The following is a 28000-nucleotide window of genomic DNA, read 5'->3' as shown; positions in this document are numbered from 1 at the left end:
GTGATTTAGCTAATTTCATTTTTTTAATTGCATTTAATTTAGTTAATTTGTTTAATTGTAGTGTAGTGTTAGGTGTTATTGTAACTTAGGTTAGGTTTTATTTTACGTCAATTTGTCTTTATTTTAGCTAGGTAGTTATTAAATAGTTAATAACTATTTAATAACTATTCTACCTAGTTAAAATAAATACAAACTTGCCTGTGAATTAAAAATAAACCCTAAGCTAGCTACAATGTAACTGTTAGTTATATTGTAGCTATCTTAGGGTTTATTTTATAGGTAAGTATTTATTTTTAAATAGGAATAATTTAGTTAATTATAGATATTTTCGTTTGATTTATTTAAATTATATTTAAGTTAGGGGGTGTTAGGGTTAGAGTTAGACTTAGATTTAGGGGTTAATACATTTAATATAGTGGCGGTGACGTTGGGGACGGCAGATTAGGGGTTAATAAGTATAATGTAGGTGGTGGTGATGTTAGGGGTGGCAGATTAGAGGTTAATAATATTTAACTAGTGTTTGCGAGGCGGGAGTGCGGCGGTTTAGGGGTTAATATGTTTATTCTATTGGTGGCGATGTCCAGAGTGGCAGATTAGGGGTTAAAAATTTTATTATAGTGTTTGCGATGTGGGTGGGCCTCGGTTTAGGGGTTAATAGGTTGTTTATGGGTGTTAGTGTACTTTTTAGCACTTTAGTTATGAGTTTTATACTACAGCATTGTAGTGTAAAACTCATAACTACTGACTTTAGAATGCGTTATGGGTCTTGGAGGTAGAGGGTGTACCGCTCACTTTTTGGCCTTCCAGGACAGACTCTTAATACCAGCGCTATGGAAGTCCCATAGAAAAAAGGGTTTACAAAGTTTACGTAAGTCGGTTTGCAGTAAGGGCAAAGAAGTGTGCGGTGCCCCTAAACCTGCAAGACTCGTAATAGCAGCGGTAGTGAAAAAGCAGTGTTAGGACCTGTTAACGCTGCTTTTTCATCTTAACGCAAAACTCGTAATCTATCTGATAGTGTTTCCAGACATTTTAAGAAAGCACATAATCAAGATCCTAAACTCCTGAAAGGAACAATCTTGGAACATGTTCATATACCTAGTAGAGGGGGGGGGGGGTAGATTCCAAAAACTAAGACAATGTGAAACCTATTGGATTCACTATATGGAATAATGAATCCAACAGGGTTCAATGAAGATATTGATCTGGCAGCATTTCTATAATAAAATCAAGAAATAATATCACATGATAAGAACGGAAACGGATTATAAGTATAATCTTTCCCCTTACAATTTGGGTGCAGTTGCCAACAGTTTCCCTATAGGTAGACATATTTAGACACAATCTATTCCTTTATTAGTTAAGTATCTAGTCAAGTTGGCGTAGAGGCTAAAATAGCAAATATATTTAACTTTACATTTTAGGATCCAAATGATTCGGAATGGGACCCAGTAATTCCCAACAATTTGGTTTTAACACACTGTGGTCTTTTAGAATCACCTTATTAAAGAGATATAACAATAAGCTTGAATATATATGCCCAAGTACATAATAGGATGTATTATGACCCTTGATTTACCGGTGGAATGGGCTTAAGTGTGATTAAATTTGTTCTAAACGAATTATCACACTAATCCAAGAGTTATAGTTTTTACAAATATAGGTTTAGTTTCAGGACTCGAGACAAAATTAAGTTCCTAGATATCCCGTGTAATCAATAGTTCTATATGTAAGGTTATCCCTATACTAATATCTAAATCTAAATATAGGTGCTAATCCTCACGGTATAGTATTAGAATACTGAATAAACTGTATAAGGTATAGGTATACTAAGCAAAGAATTAATTGAGCACTATAGAACATATTTTATATGACCTAGTGCTAGAAGTTTTGTTATCCTTTATTCGCATAGTGTTGAAGTTAATTTACTCTCCTCAAATAGTCAATTAGTTACATATAGAAACATGTAATTTACTTTGGGTATAAATACGACAGAGAAAGGGAGGTCCGTAACGACAATTTATAACAGTTACACTCCTCTCAGAAAACATATGACATATATATATATATATATATATATATATATATATATATATATATATATATATATATACATAAAAATATGGGTTACACTTTTTAGGCAAACTTAATAGATCAAGATTGGGAGCCCCATTCTTAATATTGAGGAAACCATCCATAGAGCACTAGGACCTAGTAGACCTCAAGTTAAGCTGCTTCAGACTCACGTGACAGGACGCATTACATCATACAGAGTTTGCTATCACAACAATAGACACACTGCATACGTATGACTGCCGAGGCGCACGTGACTTGTATCGACACATGCTAAGAGAAAAAAACACCCCCACTCGGCCACCTTTAAAATTACACAGCCGGACACCCTTTAACTCCACATTCCTCTGACGAAGTAGTTCGGTGTAACTTCAAAATGCATAAGGATTGCTAGAGTGGGCTAACAGGGGCAACAAAACCTGCAGCCATTTATATTTTTATTGCTATTTTAACCTTATGTTTTATATGTTGTGCCTATTAGCATTTGTTATAGCCACCATTATTTTAAGTCTATTGTTTGTACTATGACCTTGTATGGTTAACTCCACTGTATGGTTAACTCCATGGAGAATATCTGCTGAATTCATTTGAAAACCCACAAAAATAGAGACTTCTGCCAGAACCTCTATATGTTAGAGGTACCAGTGGGGACCACTGCATACTATTGATTACTGTTTATATGTCTATAATCTTACCTCATTATGAATTGAGGTTAACTTGTGTAAGTGCAATACCTATTGTTTACAATAAATTATTTAGAAATTCATCACAGAATTACGCTATGTGAATTTTCTTTCTTTCATGTTTCTACTAATGGGACATTGGTCCTAAATTCATACTCCTGAGGTGACCAGGATTCTCACCACTACATGAAAAATTAAGAACAGCCAAGGATCCAACTGCAGCATTTTTCTAACACTGGCCCCTTCTTTACTACTCATTGAAGTTGAATTGGGAAAAAGAGACCCTAGGCGAAGGCACAACTCCAACATTAGAGGATAAATGCGAATTCCCCTCACCCCCATAGAGCTTAAATCTTACTTGATAGGATTGAGGTCTCATCTGGTAAGCAGAAAGCATTATTTCCACATCCATTCAGAGTGGGACTGCATAACAAGAGTTTTGAAAGAACTGTGATTCATTATTATTTGGAATCCACTCTTACAGATCCATGTACTAAGCAGTCAGCGAGCTACCCGCAACAAATCTCGCGTCAAAACTCGCAAACTGATATGTACAAAGCCGTCAATTATGTTAAAACTCGCATCTTTAAAATTGCGAGCGTACTTATCCGCCAAACCTCGCTACCGCTCCATTTTTCACTGTAATTAGACACATTTGACCACCAACTCGCCAAAAAACGAATGTACTAAAAAATCTATTTGTCCGCTCGCTACAATTTCCGCTCCCACCTCGCTATTTTTGCCTCGCCACCTTTTAGGTGGCGGGCAAGGTACAAAACAATAGGAAAGTCAATCTAGACGCCAGTCTAGACATATATAAAAGGCAGTAATATCAGCATTGTACTTACAGCATAACTGGCGTCTAATTTGTCTCTCATTTCCATGTACATAAATTGCGCCCAATTTGTCGACTGTAATTAAAGAGTAATCTATTTAAATTTGTATTGTTAGTTGTCAATCTTTATAATTATTTTTATATTAATATTTATATATTATCAGATCCAGATGAAGCCATATCCAAATTGTAAATAAATATTACAAAAATAACGCTCTGTTATCACTCTTCAAAAAATTTTGAACAATAATAAAGTTGTTTAGATAAGTTGAACTTTTATAGGAGCAAAATATCCCGCGACTACTATGATGTTCGTGACACCTTGCATGTCACGTGTTAATAATTGGCCAGACAATTCAACTGAAAGTTAAGTACCATCAGCTTAGTCGCGGCGAGCGAGGCGTCAAATTTATCAACAATCCGCAACTGCTCGCGGCGGGCTAGACTTGTCTATTTATTGGGGGAATATTAGTACATAGCGACAGCGGACACCATTTCGCCCGCGGCGAGTAACGGCGAGTTTATCCGCGTCTACAATGACGGATGAATTGACGGCTTAGTACATGGAGCCCTTATTTAGAGATATTTAGTATTGGTGCGCTATTTTTTGTATTATTGAATTCCACTTTCTATTATTAATTTTAACAGTGACACGGGTACATTGTATAAATATTGGAGCAGCATGATCTTTTCCTATGTTTAAATTAGTAACAACACAATAGTGTTATTTACAGTAGTACACTACTAAGAAACTTTTGTTTAACAAATACATATACTGTAACAAGAACACTGTATTGGAGGGTCTAGCGCTGGTGACGTTTTCTTGAATTTCATACATATATATATATATGTATGTACTGGGGGTATGTATGATGGCATGTATATGTGTAAACTGGTGGTGTGTATAAATGTGGGTATATATTTGTGTAGTGGGGATTAATATATGTGTATGTGTGTGTAATGGGGGTATAATTGTGTATATTTTTGTACTGTTGGTGTGTATAAATGTGTGTATATGTTTTTGTACTGGGGGTATGTATGAGTGTGTGTATATATGTGTGTATATGGGTGTACATGCATGAATGTGTGCATGTATATGTGTGTACAGAGGGGGTGTATGAGTGTATGTATACTGAGGGTGTGTGTATAAATGTGTGTGAGTGTATGTATATGTTTGTACTGAGGGTGTGTGTATAACTGTCTGTGTGTCTATGTATATGTTTGTACTGAGGGGGGGTGTGTGTATATGTGTACTGGGAGGGGTTCCAAATCAGCCTCCACTGCTTTGTGCGTGAAGCCACATATGTGTGTAAGTGTGTGTGTGTGGGAGGGTGCATCTCCTATTATATGGGGTGCATAATGTCTCTCTTAATGGCTTCAGATGCTAACGGGAATTTGGCTTGGTGAGATGCCTATGAATATTATAATACTTCATCATAAATATGACATTTCCTAGGGTTTGCAGATTTGATTAATTCTATAAATTAGACTAGTAAATTGTAAGTATAATCCAATTTAAGGCCTTGGTCAGTCATCTGGTGCTTTGTTTATGCCCCTTCCCACACATTTTCCCAAAAGTTACAGTCTCCCAAGCAATATTTTTGCTCAGCTTATGTACTACAAGTTCTATGACACAAACTCTACTTCTGTTTCTCAACATCTGCAACAACTGAAGTTAGGAAAGAATTTGTTCCTCTGATTTTCTTTGGCTCATTTTTGTTCCCTTTGGAGGAACAAAAGTAAGTTGTGTTTTTTTTTTTGTATCTGTTTATATGGACTTTTATAGCATTTATTTTGTTCAGTTAATAGACATCTGTTTATTGATATGATGAGTGACAGTTTTCTAGTGTGGATTCTCAGTATAAAATCTTGAGTACCCCAGAGGCAATAAATGAAAAGATATGGAAGGCTGTAAGAGATCAATTTCATTCAAATGAAGATGGTGCTTAAAGTTAGCATTAAACTTTTGCTTAAATGTTTAACTCTTAAAGAGAAATTGAGAAGTTGATATACAGAATAAAGGAAGGGTCATTGGTATGGACTATAAGTAGTGCTAGTTTTCTGATCATTTACGTTAGACTAATTAGCACTCGTTGATCCCCAGTCTCTACTCTAATTAACTCCCTTTGAAGAAGTCTTAAGATTTTTTTGTGCTTTTGAATGACTAAGGACATTGCTGCATAGGCAACTGTGTGCTACTGTTAGGCATGTTATTCAAACTCAACAGTACAGCTTTGTTTTCAGAAATGTCAATCAAAGTTAAACGTATACAATGAGTGCAAAGGATCCAAGAAAGTACAGCTAGACTGGTGGAAATAATCTACATTATGCTGTACATGTTCCATGTCTCTGTGAAGCTATAATATTACTTACCATTGAAATGTGGTAATATAAACTGTAAATCAGTCATTGCAGTTTTGTTCTGTGATCTGTAGTATGTTTTATCAGAAGAATTAGTTGTTAAAATAACAGATGACATGTTCCCCTCTGGGATTGGTAATGAATACTTGTTTAAGAACTGCTTCTTTAGGACAAATTCTTCTTTCCATCTGGTTGGATATAGTAAAATGTGTACTGTGTAATGCAGGACCCACTGGATTAATGATCATTGGCGTTTGGAAACCTTGGTCTTATAGTTTTTAGCTATTTGTGTCCTACAAGAAACTTTGTTCTTGCAAAATGTTCTAATCTGTGATTATAAAATGTTGCAATCTAAATGTTATTGTTGCAAGAAATACTTTCTAGGTGAAAATGTGCAGATAATATAAGGGTTTGTAAAATATTCCCATAAATACTGTATATTGCACTTATAGGGGCCGATTTAACAAGGGCCGAATGGCCCTGAATGTAACTGTTTCTGCTTGAGCCTTAACAAGAGTTAAAGGGACATGAAACCCCCCGAAAAATATTTCATGATTCAGATAGAGAATACAATTTTAAACAACTTTCCAATTTAATTACTTCAATTATTTAGTTTCCTTCCTTCTCTTGTTATCCTTTGCTGAAAGGTTTATCTAGGCAAGTTCAGAAGCAGCAGATAACCTAGGTTATTGCTGCTGATTGGTGGCTGCATATATATATATATATATATATATATATATATATATATATATAAATATACTGTCATTGGCTCACCCATGTGTTCGGTTAGAAACCATTAGTGCATTGCTGCTTGTTCAACAAGCATACTAAGAGAGAGGTTTAGATACAAGGTAATCACAGAGGTAAAACATATATTATTATATCTGTGTTGGTTATGCATACTTCCTCAGTGAGCTTATTGAATACATATTTAACAGGTGATTACTAAGTGAAACAATTCTTTCATTTCTGTTTTTACAAGCAAAACAATAAGAAGTATGGGATTATATGCTATTTTGACAAAAGCTTTTGGAATATTAATATTGTAGGTCAATAATAACTGCAAATGTTTAAAGAGATCTTTTTTCTCTAATTTGTCTATTTTGCTTTTTGGGAAATACTCATGTCATTATAATTTACTTTATACTCATTATTTATCTACATAGGCCTAGATTACAAGTGGAAAAAGTTGTGGGTCATTAACACCCTTGGTGCAAAATATATACAGCTTGCATTTTTTGTGCTGCTATTACATGTGGATAGCTATTATTTTTTGTGTGAGCAGTAGTATGGTGCGCTCTACAGTAATTATGTCAGATAGCGCAGATGCATTATTTCTTTCAGGAAACAGATGTTTAGGAGGCACAGCTCTAAAATTATTCATGTTGGATAACGTGAGTGCACAAAGCCTAGCAAGGGCAAAAATGTAGTTCTTGTAGATGACTTTTTGATTTATTTCTATACTATTTTAAGGTATTTTTAAATTCACAGTAACAAGTGGTTAAAGCTTATAACAGGTTTTCGAAAGCATTCAATAAGAATAGATTGTGTGAAAGCACAAAACAGAAATCAGATGACTCATACAACAAGTGCAATAAGCTTGCTATTACCGCTTCGTGCTATCCATTGAAAGTGTAGGTATCATTATATATGTGTCTGGTGCATTAAAATGCTTTGGTTAAACATTTTAACCAACAATCCAATGGAGTGTTATTGATTGCGGAAATCTGTTCTATTTGTAATCTAGACCATAATCCGTATAACCTCTTAATTTGGTTGCACATTTATAAGTATAGTGTCATAAAACATATAGATCTCACATGAGATAAATATATAATAATAATTATAATAAAAAGTATTATTATGATGATTTTTTTTTACTGTTTATAGTCTGGGGGTTATCAGATAAAAATTGTTAAAATCATTTTTAATTAGCAGTCCATGATGAAATGTATTAACGCTCGGTTTCCCATCTTTGGACTATTATTGTGCTTCCATACTCGTAGAGTTGCCAACATAAAATTTCAACACCTTATTCTATGCGTAGATTAAATCCTTGATAAAATATGAAATAGCTTTTCTTCAAATGTTTGAATCAGATGTACAAAGTCTTACAGAGTACTGTGTGCTTTGTTGTAGCTTTGGCATTGCTCTTAATCTGTTTATGGAATGCAGTGTAACTAGAACTATTTTAACTGAACAATATAAGAAAAACTGATTTTAGCTAGTTCTACACATCTAACCTAATAATGCTGTGCAATATAAAGTCCCGGTATTAAATAATAATTATAAAAAAATGTAATAAAGTAGTTTAATTTCTGCTAATAAACTAGTGTGTGTAAATAATTTATATATATATTTTTTGTAATGATTTTTATTGAAGTCATAAACAGATGTAACAATAGTGACACATCCAAAAAGAATGACAAATAAAAAGAATACAGTGCTAATACAAAGATATTGCCAAGTTAACAATACAAATTATGCCAACCTAAGAAGCATTTATGAGTTTAAAGAGTGGTATTTGATGAAGATTATTAATGAAATGAGGAGGCTATAATTGGCTGGAGATATAAAAAAAAAAAAAGCAAAGAGGTTGACTAGGCTAAATAATTTATATTTAAATCCATATAAAAAGAGGTACAAATACATAACAATGCGATTTTATTTTGTAATGACCTTTCAGTCAATTTGACTATTTCAAACCTGTTCCTTTTTTACCACTTGATGCATATGGACTTATTTAATTAAACTTTGTAAGCCTGTTGTGTGCTACTTGAGATTTACAGTATACCTCTATCTATCTATCTATCTATCTATCTATCTATATATCTATATCTATCTATCTATCTATAAAAAAAAAAAAAGCAAATTTACATAAAATATTCTATAAATTGTATACTGTTTCACAGTAGTTATTAATTTGTTAGTCACAACCATATGCTATTTTGGGACATTTGGTGGCATTTTGAGCATAAAATTGCTACTTGGAAACTATTGTAAACTTTATATATCTTATTGGTTATGTTTTTTAAACGTAGTATTACATGAACATAAAATACAGGAAGAAAATGCACTAAAGTATTTTGAAAGTTTAATTTTAACTTTCATCTCCCTTGAAAACACACTTCATATACAAATTGTTGTAGGATTAATTCAAATTTTTTTATTTTTACATTTTCAACAACTGTGTTAGCCTTTGGCTCTAGATGCAGACATTTTTCGAGCCACCGCCCCAGAAGAGCTTATTTAATTAGAATTTAAAAATAGGAGTACGCATGCCTTTGTATGTCATTGTTTAATAATGTCATCACAGGCTCCTTGCACAAGATTAGCCTCCATACTGCCAACACACATTGACTGACTTCAGATGTGTGGGAACTGGGTTATGTTCAAAAATGAGTAGGAAAAAAGTCTTAAAAGTTAACTGGCCCCATGCCCAAAATGTCACGCCCCAGTGAAAAAAACCCTTGTATTTTCATCTTTAACAACAATTCCATCATATGCCTTCAACCTCACGTTTCTCTCTGGATCTTTACAAAGTTTACACTGTGAGGATTAAAAAAAACGAGTTGGCTTCCAAAAGTGCTCCATTAGTTGTTGAATATTTACTTGAATATTATTCGGTCATGTCTGTTACAGACCTAAAAAAAGCTACAGTTTAAAAAGAAAAAAACTGGCAGGTTCTTTTGTAACTTTTCTTTATCCTTGGAAGCAGGCGGCGTAACATACTGTTTCTATTATCATTTTTTTGTTTGAATTTCTGTCTCTCACTTGTTACATTCCACTACGAAGGCTGAGGGATGGAATTTAATTTACTTGTATAATATGCCATAAATCTTAATGAATTCAAGAAAAAAAATAATGTGCATACATTATTATTGAGTAAAAAAATGCTGTAATACATATTAGTATATATATAGCATGTAATGTTAAAGGCAAATGAAACCCACAAATTGACCTTCATGATTCAGATAGAGCATACACATTAAAACAAATTTCCATTTGACTTATATTATCTCATTTGTTTAGTTCTCTTGCTATTCTTTGTTGAAAAGTATACATAGGAAGGCTTGTGAGCTTTGACCTTGCTGCTTATTGGTGGCTGCATATTGCCATTGGCTTTATGATGTGCTCCTTAAATAAAGAATACTAAGAGAATGAAGCAAAATTTATAATAGAAGTAAATTGGAAAGTTGTTTACAAAAATCTATGCTCTATCTGATTCATTAAAGAAAATAATTGGGTTTCATGTTCCTTTAAAAAAGAATTTAGTGACCCCCCCCCCCCCCAAAAAAAAAAAAGGAAAAACAAGAATCCGCAGCAGTCCCTATGGATACATTACTTACAGGTCCTTCAATATTAGGTAGTCCAAATACTACCAGTCAGTAGGCACTTCAGTTTAAAAAGTGTAAGACATAAATAAACATACCCATATAAGTAATAAAACATAGACACTAAAACAAATGAGGTATATTGGTTTGGGAGAGAAAGGCATTCTGTTAAGAAGGCTCACACATTTTGGTATATGTCTGATATTGCACATTCTAATACAGACATAAAAAGGTATAAGTAATCATTCACCACACTTTTTTTATTTGAAGTTTTCACATTTATATGGTAATTTATTTTTTTGTGAAAGTTGCATATAGACAATTTTAGAGATCTAATTACAGTATGATTTTATTTGACAGGTTCCACAAAGGATAGAACAAGAAACCAATGCTGCTTCTAATATCAGTGCAAGGCATACGGGTACATGGGGCAGCTGGGGCCCATGGTCAGCTTGCTCTAGAAGTTGCAGTGGCGGGGTCATGGAACAAACGAGGCCCTGCCTTCCACTCAACTTTCATGAAAGGAGTTTTCAAGTCCCCAGTCAACAGTATGCAACGGGAGAAAGAAGTCAGACCCATGTAAATGCTCTTAATCAAGACACTGCACAAAATCCATACCCTGGCCATGTTGTTTCGGCCATTCGGTCATCAGTTCCGCTTCACAGGAGGGGAGACAACCCCAGGTTTAGTCTTTCAACTTCAGGGGATTCAAACCAAAGTCATATTGGCAGAGGAATTGGAAGAGGAAATCGACAGTCACATGGACAGGTTCCCAGCGCAGAGAAAAGGTAATAGTTTTGTGTATGCCTATTTATGGTGATTAACTTTAATTAGACATGTGACTGGGTGTTGTTGCCCATATTTGTCTGCTGTTTCCTAAGAGGAACATGTTCAGGGCAGCAGAGGAGCAGCTGGACAGCAGCTAGAACTTAAAGAAAGTTAAAATAGTAAATAGTGCTACTGCTACAAGCTTGCAACAGCGTAAAAAAATATATTTTTATTTATTGATTTTTAATGGAGTCAGGATTGGCCAGGAACAGAAATAAAGCATACTTACATAATAGCCAAACCAGAATAAATTAATTGACAAGGGTTTTCCTAATTCATTACTGACTAGTGTAAATTTAAACTTGAAGCCTTTAACCACACACATAGTAAATGTAACTGCACAGATAAAGCAACTACACTTTTTCTTGCGTTTATTTTTTTGTTCTTTTTTAGTTAAAGGATTGTTTTGTTTATGGTTTTCAGACAAATGCAACAAATATTGAAAAATTTGTGTTTTTTTGTGTGCATTTGTCTAAAAACCAGTACACATGTCTATTTCATCTAATAATGCATTAACAGTAATCTGTACTTATTTTTCGCAGAGGACTATTTAATAAACAGCTGTGCATTAGAGAGAGTGTGACTTGATAAATGTCTGTATGAGCATAGGAACATAAGGCGGTTACAGTGATATAACGTAAAAGAACATAATGCAACCGCATCGTTTGAGGCATAATATATCAGTTCATTTAGAAGTTATGTCTAGCTGTTAATTGTTCAAGAATATTTTTATGTTTTATCTAAAATTGTATTTATCTTAAAGCATTTATCTGTTAGTGGCTGTTTTGAGTATCAAATAGCCTCATAATAGACAAAACTATGAGAGGATGTTTTCTTAGTCCCAGTTTAATATCAGTGTTTTATTAATAAATGAGAAAGTGAAATAAACTAAATAATTACCTTTGCACATTCTGAGGGGGGTTTGTGGGAATGTCTTGCTTTATGATTTAAAGGGAAAGTGAAGTTACCATTAAATGATGATACAGATAGAGCATGCATTTTTAACCAACTTTATTTACTTCTATTCTCAAATTTGCTTTGTTCTTTTGGCATAAGCTGAGTTTAGAAGTGTGCATGTATCTTTAGCATTCTATATCGGTAGTGTTTACAATGATGTATAACATTGCTCAAAACATTGTTGCAAGCACTGCTGCCAGATGGCTTAAGACACGTGCATGCTACTAAGCTCACCCAGGATTACTCTTTAACAAATGAAACCAAGAGAACTAAACAGATTTAATAATAGATGTAAATAGTTTAAAATGTAATTGTCTAATACATTAAAATAAAATTTTGACTTTACTGTCTCTTTAAAGGGACATAAAACCCCAAAATGTATTTTTTGGTTCAGATGGAGCATGCAGTTTTCAACAACTTTTAATTTACTTCTGTTATCAAATTTGCTTCAATTTCTTGGTATCCTTTATTAAAGGAGCAGCAATTAATTAATGGTAGCTAGTTGAACACATCAGGAGAGCCAATGACAACAGTAATGTTTGTACAGCCACCAATCAGCAGCTAGCTCCCAGTAGTACATCTTGAGCCTACTGAGGCATGTCTTTCAACAAAGGATTTTAAGAGAATAAAGCAAATTAGATAATAGAAGTAAAAATGAAAGTTGTTTAAAATTGCATGCTCTTTCTAGATCATGAAAGTTTAATTCTGACTTTAGTGTCCTTTTAAGGTGTAATTACAATCTATACTATAATTGCGTTTGCCCGTCACCGTCGGCAGTTGTGCACGCATCCTCAAAGGAATGTTGGCAGCGCAAGGCAGCCAACAGAATGTTGGCTGCGTGCGCAGCCAAAAGAATTTATCTGGATGCAGCAAAGCTGCATCCAGGTGGATTCTGAAAATGACAGAGCGGTGAAAGAATCCACCAAAGGTGGATTCTTTCACCACCCTGCCAATTTCGGAATCCACCAGGATGCAGCGAAAGGCAAACGGAGCATTACATGAAAGAAAAAAAAAAAAAAAACGCCCGCAATAAGTATTAAAAAAAACAAGCAGCACGCAATAAGTATGAAAAAAACACCTAACCGCCCGCAATAAGTATTAAAAAAAAAATTAACCGCCAGCAATTAGTATTTTAAAAAAAGAAACTAACCACCCGTACAAAGTATTAAGAAAAAAATAAACTGCCCACACGAAGTATAAAGAAAAAACAACTACCTAATAAAAATTTTAACCCCTAAATCCGCAAACCCCAATATCGCAAACTGCCTAATATATCTATTAACTGCCAACCCCCACAACGCATTAAACCTAATTTACCTATTAACTCCTACACCGCCAACCTCCACAACGCAAAAAAATAATTTAATGACTAAGCCCCCTAACATAACACCCCCTAAATTAACCCCTTAATTACAATAAAAATAAATTACTACATTACAAGAAAAAAATACCAAAAAATTACATTAATCTAATTACAGAAAATAAAAAAACGCTAACATTACAAAAAATAATAAGCAACACTATCCAAAATAAAAAAAATTAAACCTAATCCCTATGAAAATAAAAAAGCCCCCCCAAAATAAAAACACCCCCTAATTTAATGCTAAACTACCAATAGCCCTTAAAAGGGCTTTTTTGTAGGGCATTGCTGTCAGTATATGGCCGGGTTATAACACAATATATTTAATAATTATTCTTTAAAATATACCCCCAATAAAAATGCATATACTAAGACAATAAAATTAATATAAATTCCTGAATTCTTTTTATTAGTTAATATCTATAAACACATTGAAATATATTTGTAGGAACAAGAATATGAATCAATACTATACACGTTTAAAACTATTAAAATATGCTATGCAAATCTCATAAAAGTTGCCTTATTCACAATAGCCTCCCAAATCAGAGTTGCATTTTAAATATCACAATGAGACTAAGATATAAGCCACTAACATTCAGACTGGTACAATTTTAACAGTGCTTAGTTAAACAATAGGACAATATACACTCTAATTGAAATACCAGAGAGTTGTATATATTATTTGTGTAAACAACCAATTCCTATGCCAATTTCTCTAAGCTGAAATAAATTCTTAGTTATAATTAAGACCAACTCTGAGTTATAAATCTATATTTGCAAAGATAAACTACTTAGCATTAAAGACTTGTTTATAATACGCAGGCTATGAAATACAAGTTTTAAAATACAATTTATTTCTTTAAATCTGCTACCTACAGCAACAATGGATGTTTGTTTTAAATATTTAGCATACAAAAAAAGGCAAGCTTAACACTATACAGGACTATGAATATAATTCTAAAATATAAATAATGCTCTTTAAGTCTATCAGTTGTAAATTAACTGCAGTGACTATGCATATATTTTGTTTTAGACATTTACCTGTAATTAGCAACCTTTTGTATTTTACCAAATGCTTTTGATTTAGATATAAAAAATTAGAATAATCATATATCACCAAAAATGACCAAATCGATAAGTCAGTTTCCAAAAACTTCTTGTTTCATCTCAGAAGACAAATAAGTATATTTTGCAATCAATGAGAAAAGGTAGCCAGCTTTGCTTAGAATAACTGTATTTCAAACGCCCAGCAGTCAGTTATCAATAAAGATCAGCAGCATGTGTCCTTCTCTTTTTTTGCATTTAGCTTATATATGTTTTTTTCATTGATGAAACAATGTGGGAGGCCCTTGCGGAAACTGATCATCCCATTGGTCACCTGGGAAGTCTCATCGAATTGGCCCTGGGAAATTTCATTTTTAACAGCCAAAGGCTTTCTGGCTGTAATACTGGATTTTGGCCATCGGGGGGCAGCATGACAAACAAACAGATTCATTTAACCATTCCTAGACAGTAAAAATATTTCTTTAAAATGTGTAATTTAAAATGTTATAATTTCTTTATATTACTAAATTACATGTTCACGTGTACTGGACAATGTCACATTATTCATTCTGATTATTTTAATATGAAACATCAGTATTATTTCTAATATCATATTACATCAAAGTAATTTATACTGCTAACTATTCCAAAATTAATAGCATTTAAAATCCTGATATATATATTCATACAAATACAGCATGTTTAATATTCAGTACATCTCCCATTGGGACAACCACATGTGTACTCGCTATACGCCATGTGCTTTTGCTTAGCGAGTCTTCCTCTTGTAATTTTTACTAGATTTCTGGAAAACAGAGAAAATTGTGTTTATCTTTAACTCAATGGGTCAGTATTTGTATATATCAATGTATTTATTTTTTAACACAGCTAATATGTATTTAATATATTATGTCCCAGATGAATATATATATACATATAGGTGTTACCTGAGTATTTTTGAAAGTTACAGACAAATCAGTTATATGACTTTTGAAGTATACATCTATTTGCAGCATTTATCTAAAATGTTACTATTAGTCATTGCTTTTTAGGTCCACTAAATATCCATTCCTATGTTTAAAAATACAGAGACTTTAAATGCCAATTTGTTTGAGTTCTGCATATGGGCAACTCCGCAGGGGCAATTCACACTTATGTGACATAAAATAATTTCTTCAGCTACAACTGTTTTTCCCTACGAATCTCATTACCTACAAGCAAGATCCCAGACATTTCGTCTTTATTCAGTGTATGGGGTCATCTATCTGACAATCTTGCTCTCAGATGTTCTGTTAATCAAGAAAGGGAATCTTCATGGTTTGATCCCAGATTTACAACATACAAAAATATAGATGGTTTCAGAGTAGAGATAGGGGTCAGCGACCATCTGATAGGGATTTTAAATTCACACGTCAGTGGGACATCTTTTGGAAACAGTCCTTTGTTCTCAGATGTAGAATACATAGAGTGTGATAAATGAACATGCTCAAACTTACTATTTGAGGGATTTCATACTTATGTATATATATATATATATATATATATAAGATAAAAAAAAAATATATATATATATATATATGTATTTTACACTGTCATTTATAGATGCCCTGACATTGCCCTAGAGAAATCAGCTCTTTTACATTACAAATAAACCAACTCCCTCCTAACAGTAAAACCCCCCAACCACCAAACCCGCAAAAAAAAAAAAAAAAAATTAACACTAATAAACCTAAACTACTCATTGCCCCTAAAGGGGCATTTGTATGGGCATTGCCCTTAAAAGGGCATTCAGCTCTTTTGAAATTTGCCCAAAAAAACCCCAAGCTAAAAAAACTAAACCCCCCAAAAAATTTTAAAAAAAAACTAACACTAAAGCTCCAAATAGACTCACGGTTTCAGAAGTCCAGCGGAGAAGATCTTCTTCCTGGCGGGTCCATCATCTTCAGCAACAGCGAAGTCTGTGCGGAGCGGAGGTCCAGAGCGTTCTTCCCTGAAGTGGCGATCCTCGGCGGCAGTCATCGGCAGTGCTGGTGCTCCTCGGCGGCGGTCCTGGGTGAAGGCGTGGAGGTTCCTCTTCATGTGATCGTCTGCTGCACACTGAATATTGAATTTAAGGTACCCCAATAAAATTCCTATTGGCTGAAATTTTCAAAATCAGCCAATAGGATGAGAGCTACTGAAATCTTATTGGCTGATTTGAACAGCCAATAGGATTTCAGTAGCTTTAATCCTATTGGCCGTTTTGAAAAATTCATCAGCCAATAGAATGAGAGCTACTGAAATCTTATTGGCTGATTTGAACAGCCAATAGGATTTAGTAGCTCTAATCCTATTGGTTGTTTTGAAAAATTCAGCCAATAGGAATTCAAGGTAAAAGAGCGGTTAAACTTAGGGCAATGCCCTACAAAAAGCCCTTTTAAGGGCTATTGGTAGTTTAGTATTAGATCAGGGGGTGTTTTTATTTTGGGGGGGATTTTTTATTTTTTATAGGGGGTATTAGTTTAGGTTTAATTTGATTATTTTTGATAGCTTTGTTTTATTTTTTTCAATATTTTTATTTTTTTGTAGCTTGGGGGTTGTATTTTCAAAACATAGGCTGCCTTCTGGGAAGGCTTATCAACTAGTAAATCAATAAACTGATTTTGCTTTAGCCAGTCATCTCAACTGCCACATTCATAAATCATGCTATAATTTCCATTCAATAGAAGTCCCAGAGTGTCATTTGTTTTATATATTTTAAGCAATAGATAAATTTGTTTAATTTGTATTTAGTTACAAAAACGTCTAAACTGCTTGACCGGTAACTAATGAATGCTGTCTGATCTTTCCATTACTGTGGACTGTGTCATAGTAAGAAAACAAAGTAAATAAACAATTAAACAATTACAGTCAACATCAGGTTTTCAAGCATTTTTGATCTACATAATGGAAGATTCAAATGATATCGTGAACTTAAATTCAAAATTAAACTTTCATAATTCAAATAAAATATGCAATTTTAAACAATTTCAATTTTACTTCTACTATTTAATTTGTGTTGCTATTTTGATATCCTTTGTTTTAAGAGTAGGCTCAGGAAAACATCACTGGTAGTCAGCTGAACACATCTACTGAGCCAATGACAAGAGGCATGTATGTACAGCCTTGAATCACCAGCTAGCTCCCAGCAGTGCATTGCTGATCCTGAACCAACCTAGGTATGTGTTTCAAGAAAGGATACCAAGAGAACAAAGCAAATGAGATCATAGAAGTAAACTAAAAAAGTTGTTTATATTTTCATTATCTATCATGAAAGTTTAATATTGACTTTACTGCTCGTTTTAAAGTAGTTGTTAAAAACACAGGATATCCGATTTTACAAATTAAGAGAGGAGGTTATTTGCAGATGGTATGACTGTACATGAAAGATATTAAATGGGAGAAGAGTATGATAAGTAACTAATTAATACAAAACTTAAAAGACTAAGAAACAAGGATACGAGTGAAAGTACAAGGTCTATTGAGAGTTACTGTTGAAACCAGGAGCATCTGATATCTCTAGATATTTATTTGGAACACACAGTTCCCATAGAACGCAATGTAAAGGCACCCCACACCGCCAACTTTAGCCCTAAAAAACTGCTTAGTACATTTAAATGCTACTTTTTTTTAAAAAAAAGGGACCTCATGTTATTGTAGGGGCAATTGGGGGACATTTTAAAATTAACCAGAGGTCTGACCTCTGTTTAATTTTTTGAGCACTAATTGCTACCGCATGCTTGCAGTAGCAATAACAGCCACTTATAATGGCTGGTTATTAATTGTGCGCCAGTAAACGGGCGAATTTGCCCATTTGCGTACGCACCATAAATTAGCGCTCCATTTGTAATCTAGCCCTTAATGCAGATTGCACAGAGTATACTTTTTTTACAGAAATAAAAGTGCGCCTGACCTTACCAAGTACCTCCCCATCACAAAGAGATGATTTGAAATGCTGTCTGTAGATCAGGCTGTAAAAAATATCATCATTTGCTAGTCAGCATTTAAGTTGTGGCTGTACCCAAGGGACTTTCTTTAGTATGGTGAGTGTAAGATATTTTAGACGGGCTGCAGTAGCCAGGAGTGCTAAATTACTGATTGCTCTGTATGCTGAGTTGCATGAAAAAAAGATCCTGTATAACTTCAGCATACTATGAGGTGTAACTAGATAAAAAACAGGGAATTGCATGAACAGACATTATCAGTTAGTGGACAGTATTAAAAAAAAGAAGCTTTTACTGGTCTTTCTTCTCTTCTATGTTTTTGCATTCCATGGTAGCTTTAAAGTACTTAAAGATATTTCCCTTACGCATGTGATAGTCTTGATACATTTATGCATAGCTTAAATATGTATACAGTTAGCAGTAATGTCTCACAATAGTAAAATATGAAATTTTATTTTGGGATGTGTATCAAAGTTCCTTGAAGTCAATTTGATGATTCAGCTCCTGCAATACCTTTGGAACTTAAATATAAATTAAAGGGACCGGAAACCCAAAATGTATCTTTCGTAATTCAGATAGAGAATACATTTTTTTCCCACCAGTCAAACTACATGGTTTGGGTTTGAATGTTATAGCTACAGTTTAAAAATAATTACCAATTTCCCAGCAGGTAATTGACAGTAAGTGCTTTTTTAACATACAGATAAAATGCAAAAGATTATAAATTACTTTAATAAGCTAAAACAGCTTTTCCCCACTGATCCATTTCACATATGCAAAAGCTGTTTTAATGGTTTGCTTTTCTAAAATTTACACATTAATTTCTGTGCCCTTTCTCTAAAGAAAGCAGATCAAGCATGTATAGAAAATAACTTTAGTTTGTACAAATACGCCCAAACCACACAGAATACATAAAAAAATGTAATTTTCTATATCATGCAATGTAAACATCATATCATTTGTTTCTAGATATTTAAAACACTAGGGACAATAAACACCTTGAGATTTTAATATTTAGTTATGCATAGTAAAACGCCTTAGCAATATATTTTCATCAATTATTTTGTCCTGTTTTCATGTAATGTAACTCTGAAAGTTAAGTTTTTCATTTCTGACAACTGGAAGAGCACACAGCAGACTTTACAAGCCTAAACATGCAATAAATCTTCTCTCTAACTTTACAACTATGACTTTCTCCAGAATCAAGCATGCATTGGTTACTTTAAATAAGGCAAATAGTGAGTGGAGTTTGGCTATTGAAAAAATTGCAGAAAACAAGATATCAATTAGACATGTGCGTTCGTATTTGGACAAGTACATATTCCTCCAGATATTGCCTACTCATTTATTCAGAACAGACCCGAATGAAAGGCAGTCTGCACAAATCAAAAGAATAACAAATGAACATATTAACAAAATGAGTTGTCTTGTACATTTGTTATTCTTTTAGTTAAAAAAACAAACCCGCTAAAACAAACAATCCCACCAACCTACGCTATTAACCTCCAAACCACCGCAACCCCATCACAAGAACCTTTACTACACTACCTAACCCCTAAACCGCCTCAACCCCATCGCAAAAAGCCGCTACAATAAACCACACACATATCAGTATCTATTTCTGCAATATATATATAAAATAAAAAACAGATTTTTTGAAACAATAATTCCCCAAACATAATACTAAGGGGTCGATTTATCAACCTCTTCGGCAGGCTTTCGCCTTTCACAAGAGAACCTGCACTCATTAGACCGCTGCTTCCCTACCCTTTTGCCACCTCTAAGGGGGCGAATTTCGATCTCCCCGTTCTAGTTCGACCGGGGAGATTGACAGCTCCTGCACACACGTGATTGGCTGTGCGCGGGAAGGGTGCAGGATTGCACGCAAGTGCAAAATAGCGCTCGTGTGCAATGCTGAATTCCGTCAGTGGAATTCAGCCTGCCAGAGGCAAGCTGCGACAGACAGGGGCGCATATATGCGCCCCTGTCCGCCACAGTTTGATAAATCGCCTCCTTAGTGCTGAAACCCAAAAAAACTACAAATACCTAGATACAATAAAAGAACACACTACTTTGTTTAAACTAAAGTAGTTAATAATACAGAAATTAATCATCAGTCATAATGCACAGCTGAATATCTCACAACAGTGGATGCTTCAATAATTGCTAATAATTTTTACATGCATGATAAATAATAGAGTCTAACAAGCACTGTAAGGACAATTATTAGAGGTGGGTCAGACCTATTCCAATATATATGGATGAACTACCTAAAAAATCATTATGAAATATACAAAGTTTTTTTTCATTTTGAAATGTGTTTTTGTGCTTAAAAAATTAACTCCCCTTTATGAGGAAAAACTGGTATAATCCCATGAAGTCATTGTTAGAAGGCAGCACTTACTGGGTCAAGAGAATTATCCTGAACACTGACACCCAGTGATTCATACCAACGCTTGTGTTCTGTTTTATCTAGAATCGTGCTCTACTGCAGGTCCAACCTTTAAGGTGGGGAGCGGACTTGACTATCAGGCTGCAGTGCAGAGATGCAGCCCCAGCCTTCAAACAGCTGCTGCATACTGGTGTTGGCCCCCGGGTAGGAACGGCAGATACATACATAAGATCTTTGTAGCTGCTGTCCTACATTGAGGGAGCAGACAGTGGATATAGTCGGACTGGGCCACTTTTAGTAGGGGCAGGCTTAGGGCCACTTGTGGGATTGTGACTCGGAGTTGCAGTGCTTACTATGCAGTCGGCCACAGAGCCCATGTGACCAGTCACACTCTGACTTAACACACAAAAGTGCTGTCACACTTCCCCTATCTGCTGCCATGCCTCCTCCAATCTGCCGCTTGAGGCACGGGCCTTGTTGGCCTATGCCTTAATATGACCCTGGGTTAATAGAATAGGGGGTTTATTGCAATGAGGGTTGTGGTGGTTTGGGGGTTAATAGTGTAGGGGTTTATTGTGAAGGGTTGTGGTGGTTTAGGGGTTAAGTAGTGTAGTGAGGTTTTTCCAATGGAGATGTGGCGGTTTAGTGTAGCGGGTGTTTGTGATGGGTCTGCAGGGGTTTAGTATAGTGTAGTGGGCTCTTGTGATGGTGCTATGGCATTTTTGTGTAGCAGGTGTTTGCGATGGCTGTTGCAGCAAAGTAGGGTTTAAGCAATGGGGTTTTGTGGCAGTTTAGGGGTTAAATATTGTAAATAGGGTTTGTTAGTGTTGTTTTAGGAGTTCATTTGTTTTTTGACAAATTTCGTTAGCAAGCAAATGTTTGTTAATGAAATTTGTCCGAAACAAATGGAATGCCTAGCTTAAGTAGGAAACCCAAAAGGGTTCAAAAATTTGGTTATGGACAAATCTTCTGAAGCAACATTTTTGCTGATGCACAATTTGTTTTTAAAATGTTGACTAATATATTATTCTGTAGCAAGACAACAACAAGAGGGAGTGAGGGATAAAGAAGGAGAGCAATTAGTTTATGAGAAAAATTATTGTAATGGCATCTGCACTGAGCCTGCAAAGCTTATTACTGTGTGCATATATTCTAGTTCTTATGTGGTAATTGTATTTTTCAATGCTGCCATCCTGAGGAGGTTGATCACTGCTCTAATGTAACTAGCGTAAGGGATATTGTGAGAAACATATTAGCTATAAATTTGATGTAAAATAGGTGGGAAGGCTGTCAAACAGAAAACCCTCTCAATTTCATTATAATTGAGGGTTAAAAGTAAAGAACTATGAGACAAGACTGGTGAATTTTGAGTTTTGATGTAAAGGAGTTAAAGGGACAGTATACACAAATTTTCATAACTGCATGTAATATACACTTCTATAAAGAAGAATATGCACAGATACTGATCTAAAAATCCAGTATAAAACCTTTTAAAAACTTACTTAGAAGCTCCCAGTTTCGCACTGCTGATTAGGTTAGGCTGGGACACCCAGTGAAAGGGGTTGAGAAAACAAGAAAAGCAGACACTCTCCCCTCCCCCTATCCTGTATATGAAAAGTCAGGTAACATAAAAATGAGCCAGCAGAAGTCTGTAAACGCATGTATACATCTGACACTGTGGGGCTTGGTTAGAAGTCTGAAAATCAGCACAATGTTATTAAAAAATAAGCAAAACTATTATTTTTTACAAAAACACTCCCAGATGGGCTGTCTAAATGGATCATCTACAAAACATTTATGCAAATAGAAATCTAGTGTACAAGGTCCCTTTTAAGTGGTAGCAAATATTAATTCATTATGTTTAACAGCTCAAAAGAATCAGAGGCTAACCATCCAAAAGGTCCTGGCTCAGATGACCTTACCAACAAATATAAGTTATTAATTAACATATTCACTTCCATCAGTTTCTTCTCTTCGATAACGTTTTTGAAAGTCATTTTGGTTAAAGGGACAGTCAACACCAGAATTTTTGTTGTCTTAAAAGATAGAAAATCCCTTAATTACCCATTCCCTAGTTTTGCATAACAAACACAAGTGCAAACACTGATCAGCACATCCTTCCATTCCCTTAGCCCTATAGAATACACAGTACTTTTGTAATATTATGTTTCATATACCTTTTGTTCCCTTATGCAATTGTTACAGTAATTCTGTGTCTTATGTTTTTAACTGGTTCCCAATTTTGTAAAAATGCTCAATATATTCATATTCCTTTTTGCTATCTTTGTCTCTATAACAAACTACACTATTCAATTACTCCTTCTCCCTCTCCACCTGCACTGTTCATTAGCCCATCTCTCTTAAACTCACCTTACTTTTGTACTCATGAACTTTACCTATTCCTAAACACTCTCTCTCCCCCCTGCAGCTCGTCTCAAAAGCAGTCTCACTACTGCAAATCTGTATCTCATCTCATGTCACTCTCCCTCTTGCTTCTACTTACTGCTGGTGACATCTCCCCTAATCTTGGTCCCCAACCACTGACAAGCCGTGCACATCCATGTGTACCATCCCATAGACTCAGAAAACAAAGCTCTGCACACCTTACTCACATTCCTCTTGCACCAAAAGCCACTTCCCCTTTCACTTGTGGACTCTGGAACTCTCGCTCTGTTTGCAACAAGCTCACTTCTATACATGATCTCTTCATCTCCCGCTCCCTCAACCTTCTGGCCCTAACAGAAACCTGGCTCTCTCCCCTAGACACAGCATCCACTGCTGCTCTGTCACATGGGGGTCTCCACTTCAGCCACACTCCTAGGTCTGGTAATAGACAAGGAGGTGGTGTAGATATTTTACTTTCCTCTCGTTGCACCTTTCAACAAATACATCCCATCTCTTCCCTCACTTTTCCCTCATTCGAAACCCACATGATTCGCTTATTCTCCCCTCTCTCTGTACGTGTTGCAGTCATATACCGACCCCCTGGCTCCTCAACTCAATTTCTAGATCACTTGGCTGCCTTGGCTACCTTATTTCCTTTCCTCAGACACCCCTGCCGTCATTCTTAGCGACTTCAACATCCCCCTTAACAATCCCACTGCCTCATCTGCAAAACAACTTCTGCAACTCACTTCCTCTTTCGGTCTGTCACAATGGACTGATTCTCCCACTCACAAAGACGGTCACTCTCTTGACCTGATCTTTAGCTATCGATGCACACTCTCAAATTTCACAAACTCCCCTTTTCCTCTTTCTGACCACTATCTCCTTACTTGCAACATATCATCCCTTCCTACAACTCTCCCTCCTTTTACTCCTCACACCAAACTTCACAGAAGCATTATGTCTTTAGATCAGCAACAACTTGCTAATTCCCTTAAACCGCTCCTCTCATCCTTCTCCTCCTTTTCCTTCCCTGAACAATCTATCTGCCACTATAATTCCACCCTTATATCCGTCCTTGACAATCTCGCCCCTCTTACCATTGCTCGAAAATCACACACTCATCCTCAGCCCTGGCATACTCCTCTGACACGGTACCTACGCCGATGTTCCCGTACTGCTGAATGGCACTGAAGAAAATCACGGAGTTCAGCTGACTTTCTTCATTACAAATTCATCTTGAACTCCTACTCTTCTGCCCTTAATCTCCACAAGCAACACTACTTCTCTACTCTTATCTCTAATCTTTCTTGAAACCCAAAATGTCTGTTCTCCACTTTCAATACTCTCCTCCGCCCTCTCCAACTTCCTAATACAACTTCTCTGTCAGCTCAAGACTTTGCCAGTCACTTCAATAACAAAATTGACTCCATCAGAAATTAAATCAGCTCTCAACATAATTCCATTCTCTCCCCCCTTCAAATGCTCTCACTTAACCACAACCCACATAACCTGAAACTTAGTTCATTCTCCCCTGTTACTGAGGAATAAGTTTCTGCACTTATACTGCGCTCTCACCTCACTACCTGTCCCCTTGACCCTATCCCCTCACAGCTACTCCCCTCCCTCTCTGCTACCCTTACCCCTATACTAACACACATTTTCAACCTCTCCCTCAGCACTGGTACATTTCCCTCATCAATGAAACCTGCACTGGTCACACCTATCCTCAAAAAACCTTCCCTTGATCCTACCTCCCCATCCAAATACTGCCCTATTTCCCTCCTCCCTCTTGCCTCAAAGCTTCTCGAAAAACTAGTATATGCACACCTATCCCATTTCCTTACGTTAAACTCCCTTCTTGACTTGCTGCAATCTGGATTTCGTCCCTATCACTCTACAGAGACAGCTATTGTTAAGGTCACCAACAACCTACTTACAGCAAAATCAAAAGGCCACTTCTCTCTGCTTATCCTCCTTGATCTGTCCGCAGCCTTTGACACTGTCGACCACCCTCTTTTGCTCCAAACCCTCCAATCCTTCGACATCTGTGACACAGCCCTTTCGTGGCTCTCTTCCTACCTTTCAAACCGTACCTTTAGTGTAGCCTTCTCTGGGGCCTCCTCTGCCCCGTCACCACTTTCTGTCAGAGTCCCACAAGGCTCTGTCCTCGGTCCCCTTCTCTTCTCAATCTATACGTCATCACTAGGTTCCCTAATTAAGTCCCATGGTTTCCAATATCATTTGTATGCAGATGACACCCAAATCTACTTCTCTGCTCCTTTCTTGCTAACCCGTGTCACTAACTGTCTTTCTCACATCTCTTCCTGGATGTCCTCTCACTACCTCAAGCTAAATCGCTCCAAAACTGAGCTCCTCATTTTCCCCCCTTCTTCCAAAATCTCCACCCCCAATATCTCTATAACTGTCGAAAACTCCATCATTACCCCTACCCCGCATGCCCGATGTCTCGGGGTCACATTTGACTCAGATCTTTCCTTCACTCCTCACATTCAGTCCTTGGCTAAAGCCTGCCGCTTCCACCTTAAAAACATCTCCAAAATTAGACACTTCCTTACACAAGACACAACTAAGATTTTAATCCACTCTCCCCACCTGCCGCCTAGCTCCTTTACAGTCCATAATGAATGCCTCTGTCAGACTCATCTTCCTTACACATCACTCTTCATCTGCTGCTCCTCTCTGCCAATCCCTTCACTGGCTTCCTCTTGCCTCTAGGATAAAACACAAAATTCTCACTCTGACATACAAAGCCCTCAACTGAACCGCTCCCCCCTATATCTCAGACCTTGTCTCCACATACTCTCCCTCCCGTCCCCTTCGCTCTGCTCATGACCTCCTCCTCTCCTCCTCTCCGGTTACCTCATCGCACTCCCGTTTACAGGACTTCTCCAGACTGGCTCCCATCTTGTGGAACTCACAAGACTCTCCCCTAGTTTTGAAAGCTTCAAGCGGTCCCTAAAGACTCTACTGTTCAGGGATGCATACAACCTATGCTAACCTTACTTTATACCAGTTCCACTCCTCCATTGCTATCCCCTGAACCCCCTTAAGTCCAGCTGTTTGTAGATCACCTTCTTAAGAGCTGGTTACAACAGTGCAACTCTTGGCAGGGCCCTCTACCCATTTGATCCCTTTAATTGTTTTGTTGTACTACCCTCTGTTTATAGCGCTGCAGAATCTGTTGGCGCTCTACAAATAACCAATAATAATAATACACATTTTACCTCTGTAATAACCTTGTATCTAAGCCTCTACAGACTGCCCCCTTATTTCAGTTTTTTTGACAGACATGAGATCAATGTTATCTATATGAAACACATGAACTAACGCCCTCTAGTGGTGAAAAACAACTGTCAAAATGCATTTAGATTAGATGCGACCTTCAAGGTCTAAGAAATTAGCATATGAACCTCCTAGGTTTAGCTTTCAACTAAGAATACCAAGAGAACAAAGCAAAATTGGTGATAAAAGTAAATTGGAAAGTTGTTTAAAATGACATGCCCTATTTGAATCATAAAAGGTTTTTTTGGACTTACTGTCCCTTTAAGTGTTTCCAGTAAGTGATGTCAGCCCTATTTATACCATGATTATAACTGACAAGCAGATTTTCTTGTTCATGAAATATTAAGAGTATAAATAATTTCTGAGTGTCTTTTGCCGGTGCTCCACATCTTTTCTTGTTCTTAACACCTTTATCCCTTAGTCTGTATCTTATCCTATTATTTCATAATCAGTCCCTGTTTTTCTTTCCTTTCTTTTTCACAGTTAAACCATACTTAGGTACCAGAGTAGAATGATTTAATGCCTATCCCTCTCCATCCACTTGTTCAAATTGTTATCATCAAGGCAGTGTTCAAATAATTATACATTGTGTTTAAGGGGGTTTTACATTTTCTATCAAGAAAGATGCCATTTGCTGCATAAAAAAAACTAGTAATATTAATGGCAGTATTGAAATTAATTTACATGCTGTTGCAATTAGAAAAAGTAGCTTTTCTCTTGTTAAGTGTATCCAGTCCACGGATCATCCATTACTTATGGGATATTAACTCCTCCCCAACAGGAAGTGCAAGAGGATTCACCCAGCAGAGCTGCTATATAGCTCCTCCCCTAACTGCCATTACCAGTCATTCTCTTGCACCCAACGAATAGATAGGATGTGTGAGAGGACTGTGGTGATTATACTTAGTTTCATACCTTCAATCAAAAGTTTGTTATTTTATAATAGCACCGGAGTGTGTTATTCCTTCTCTGGTAGAATTTGAAGAAGAATCTACCTGAGTTTTTCTATGATTTTAGCCGGAGTAGTTAAGATCATATTGCTGTTTCTCGGCCATCTGAGGAGAGGTAAACTTCAGATCAGGGGACAGCGGGCAGATTAATCTGCAAAGAGGTATGTAGCAGCTTATTATTTTCTGACAATGGAATTGATGAGAAAATTCTGCCATACCGATATAATGTAAACTCAGCCTTAAATGCAGTAGCAGCAACTGGTATTAGGCTGTCATGTATGTATATTTTACACTTCAGTATTCTGGGGAATGGCACTTCACTGGGATAATACTGTGTGCATAAGACTTTAGCCTAATTTGCAGGGACTAGCAACAGGCTTTTTAATAACACTCAATTTATTAATGTTAAACGTTTTTTGCTGGCATGTAAAATCGTTTAATTTTCTGAGGTACTGGGTGAAAAAATGTTTTGGGCACTATTTTTTTCCACTTGGCAGTCGTTTTATTTAATTTATGACAGTTTACTGATC

At 36.0% G+C, this 28000-nt stretch overlaps 1 protein-coding gene across 1 annotated transcript in view; it reads left to right on the top strand.

The window, feature by feature from the left end:
* Nucleotides 1–28000, top strand: part of THSD4 (thrombospondin type 1 domain containing 4) — a 1326695-nt gene that overhangs the window by 253037 nt on the left and 1045658 nt on the right. Inside the window, exon 4 of the mRNA XM_053717542.1 lies at nucleotides 10644–11071. Coding sequence (XP_053573517.1) covers nucleotides 10644–11071 — 428 coding nt within the window. The remainder of the gene's footprint in view (nucleotides 1–10643; nucleotides 11072–28000) is intronic.

Source organism: Bombina bombina, chromosome 6 (genome assembly GCF_027579735.1).
Source record: "Bombina bombina isolate aBomBom1 chromosome 6, aBomBom1.pri, whole genome shotgun sequence".
In the NCBI taxonomy this organism is placed as follows: domain Eukaryota; kingdom Metazoa; phylum Chordata; class Amphibia; order Anura; family Bombinatoridae; genus Bombina; species Bombina bombina.
This window is presented reverse-complemented; position numbering and strand designations above follow the sequence as displayed.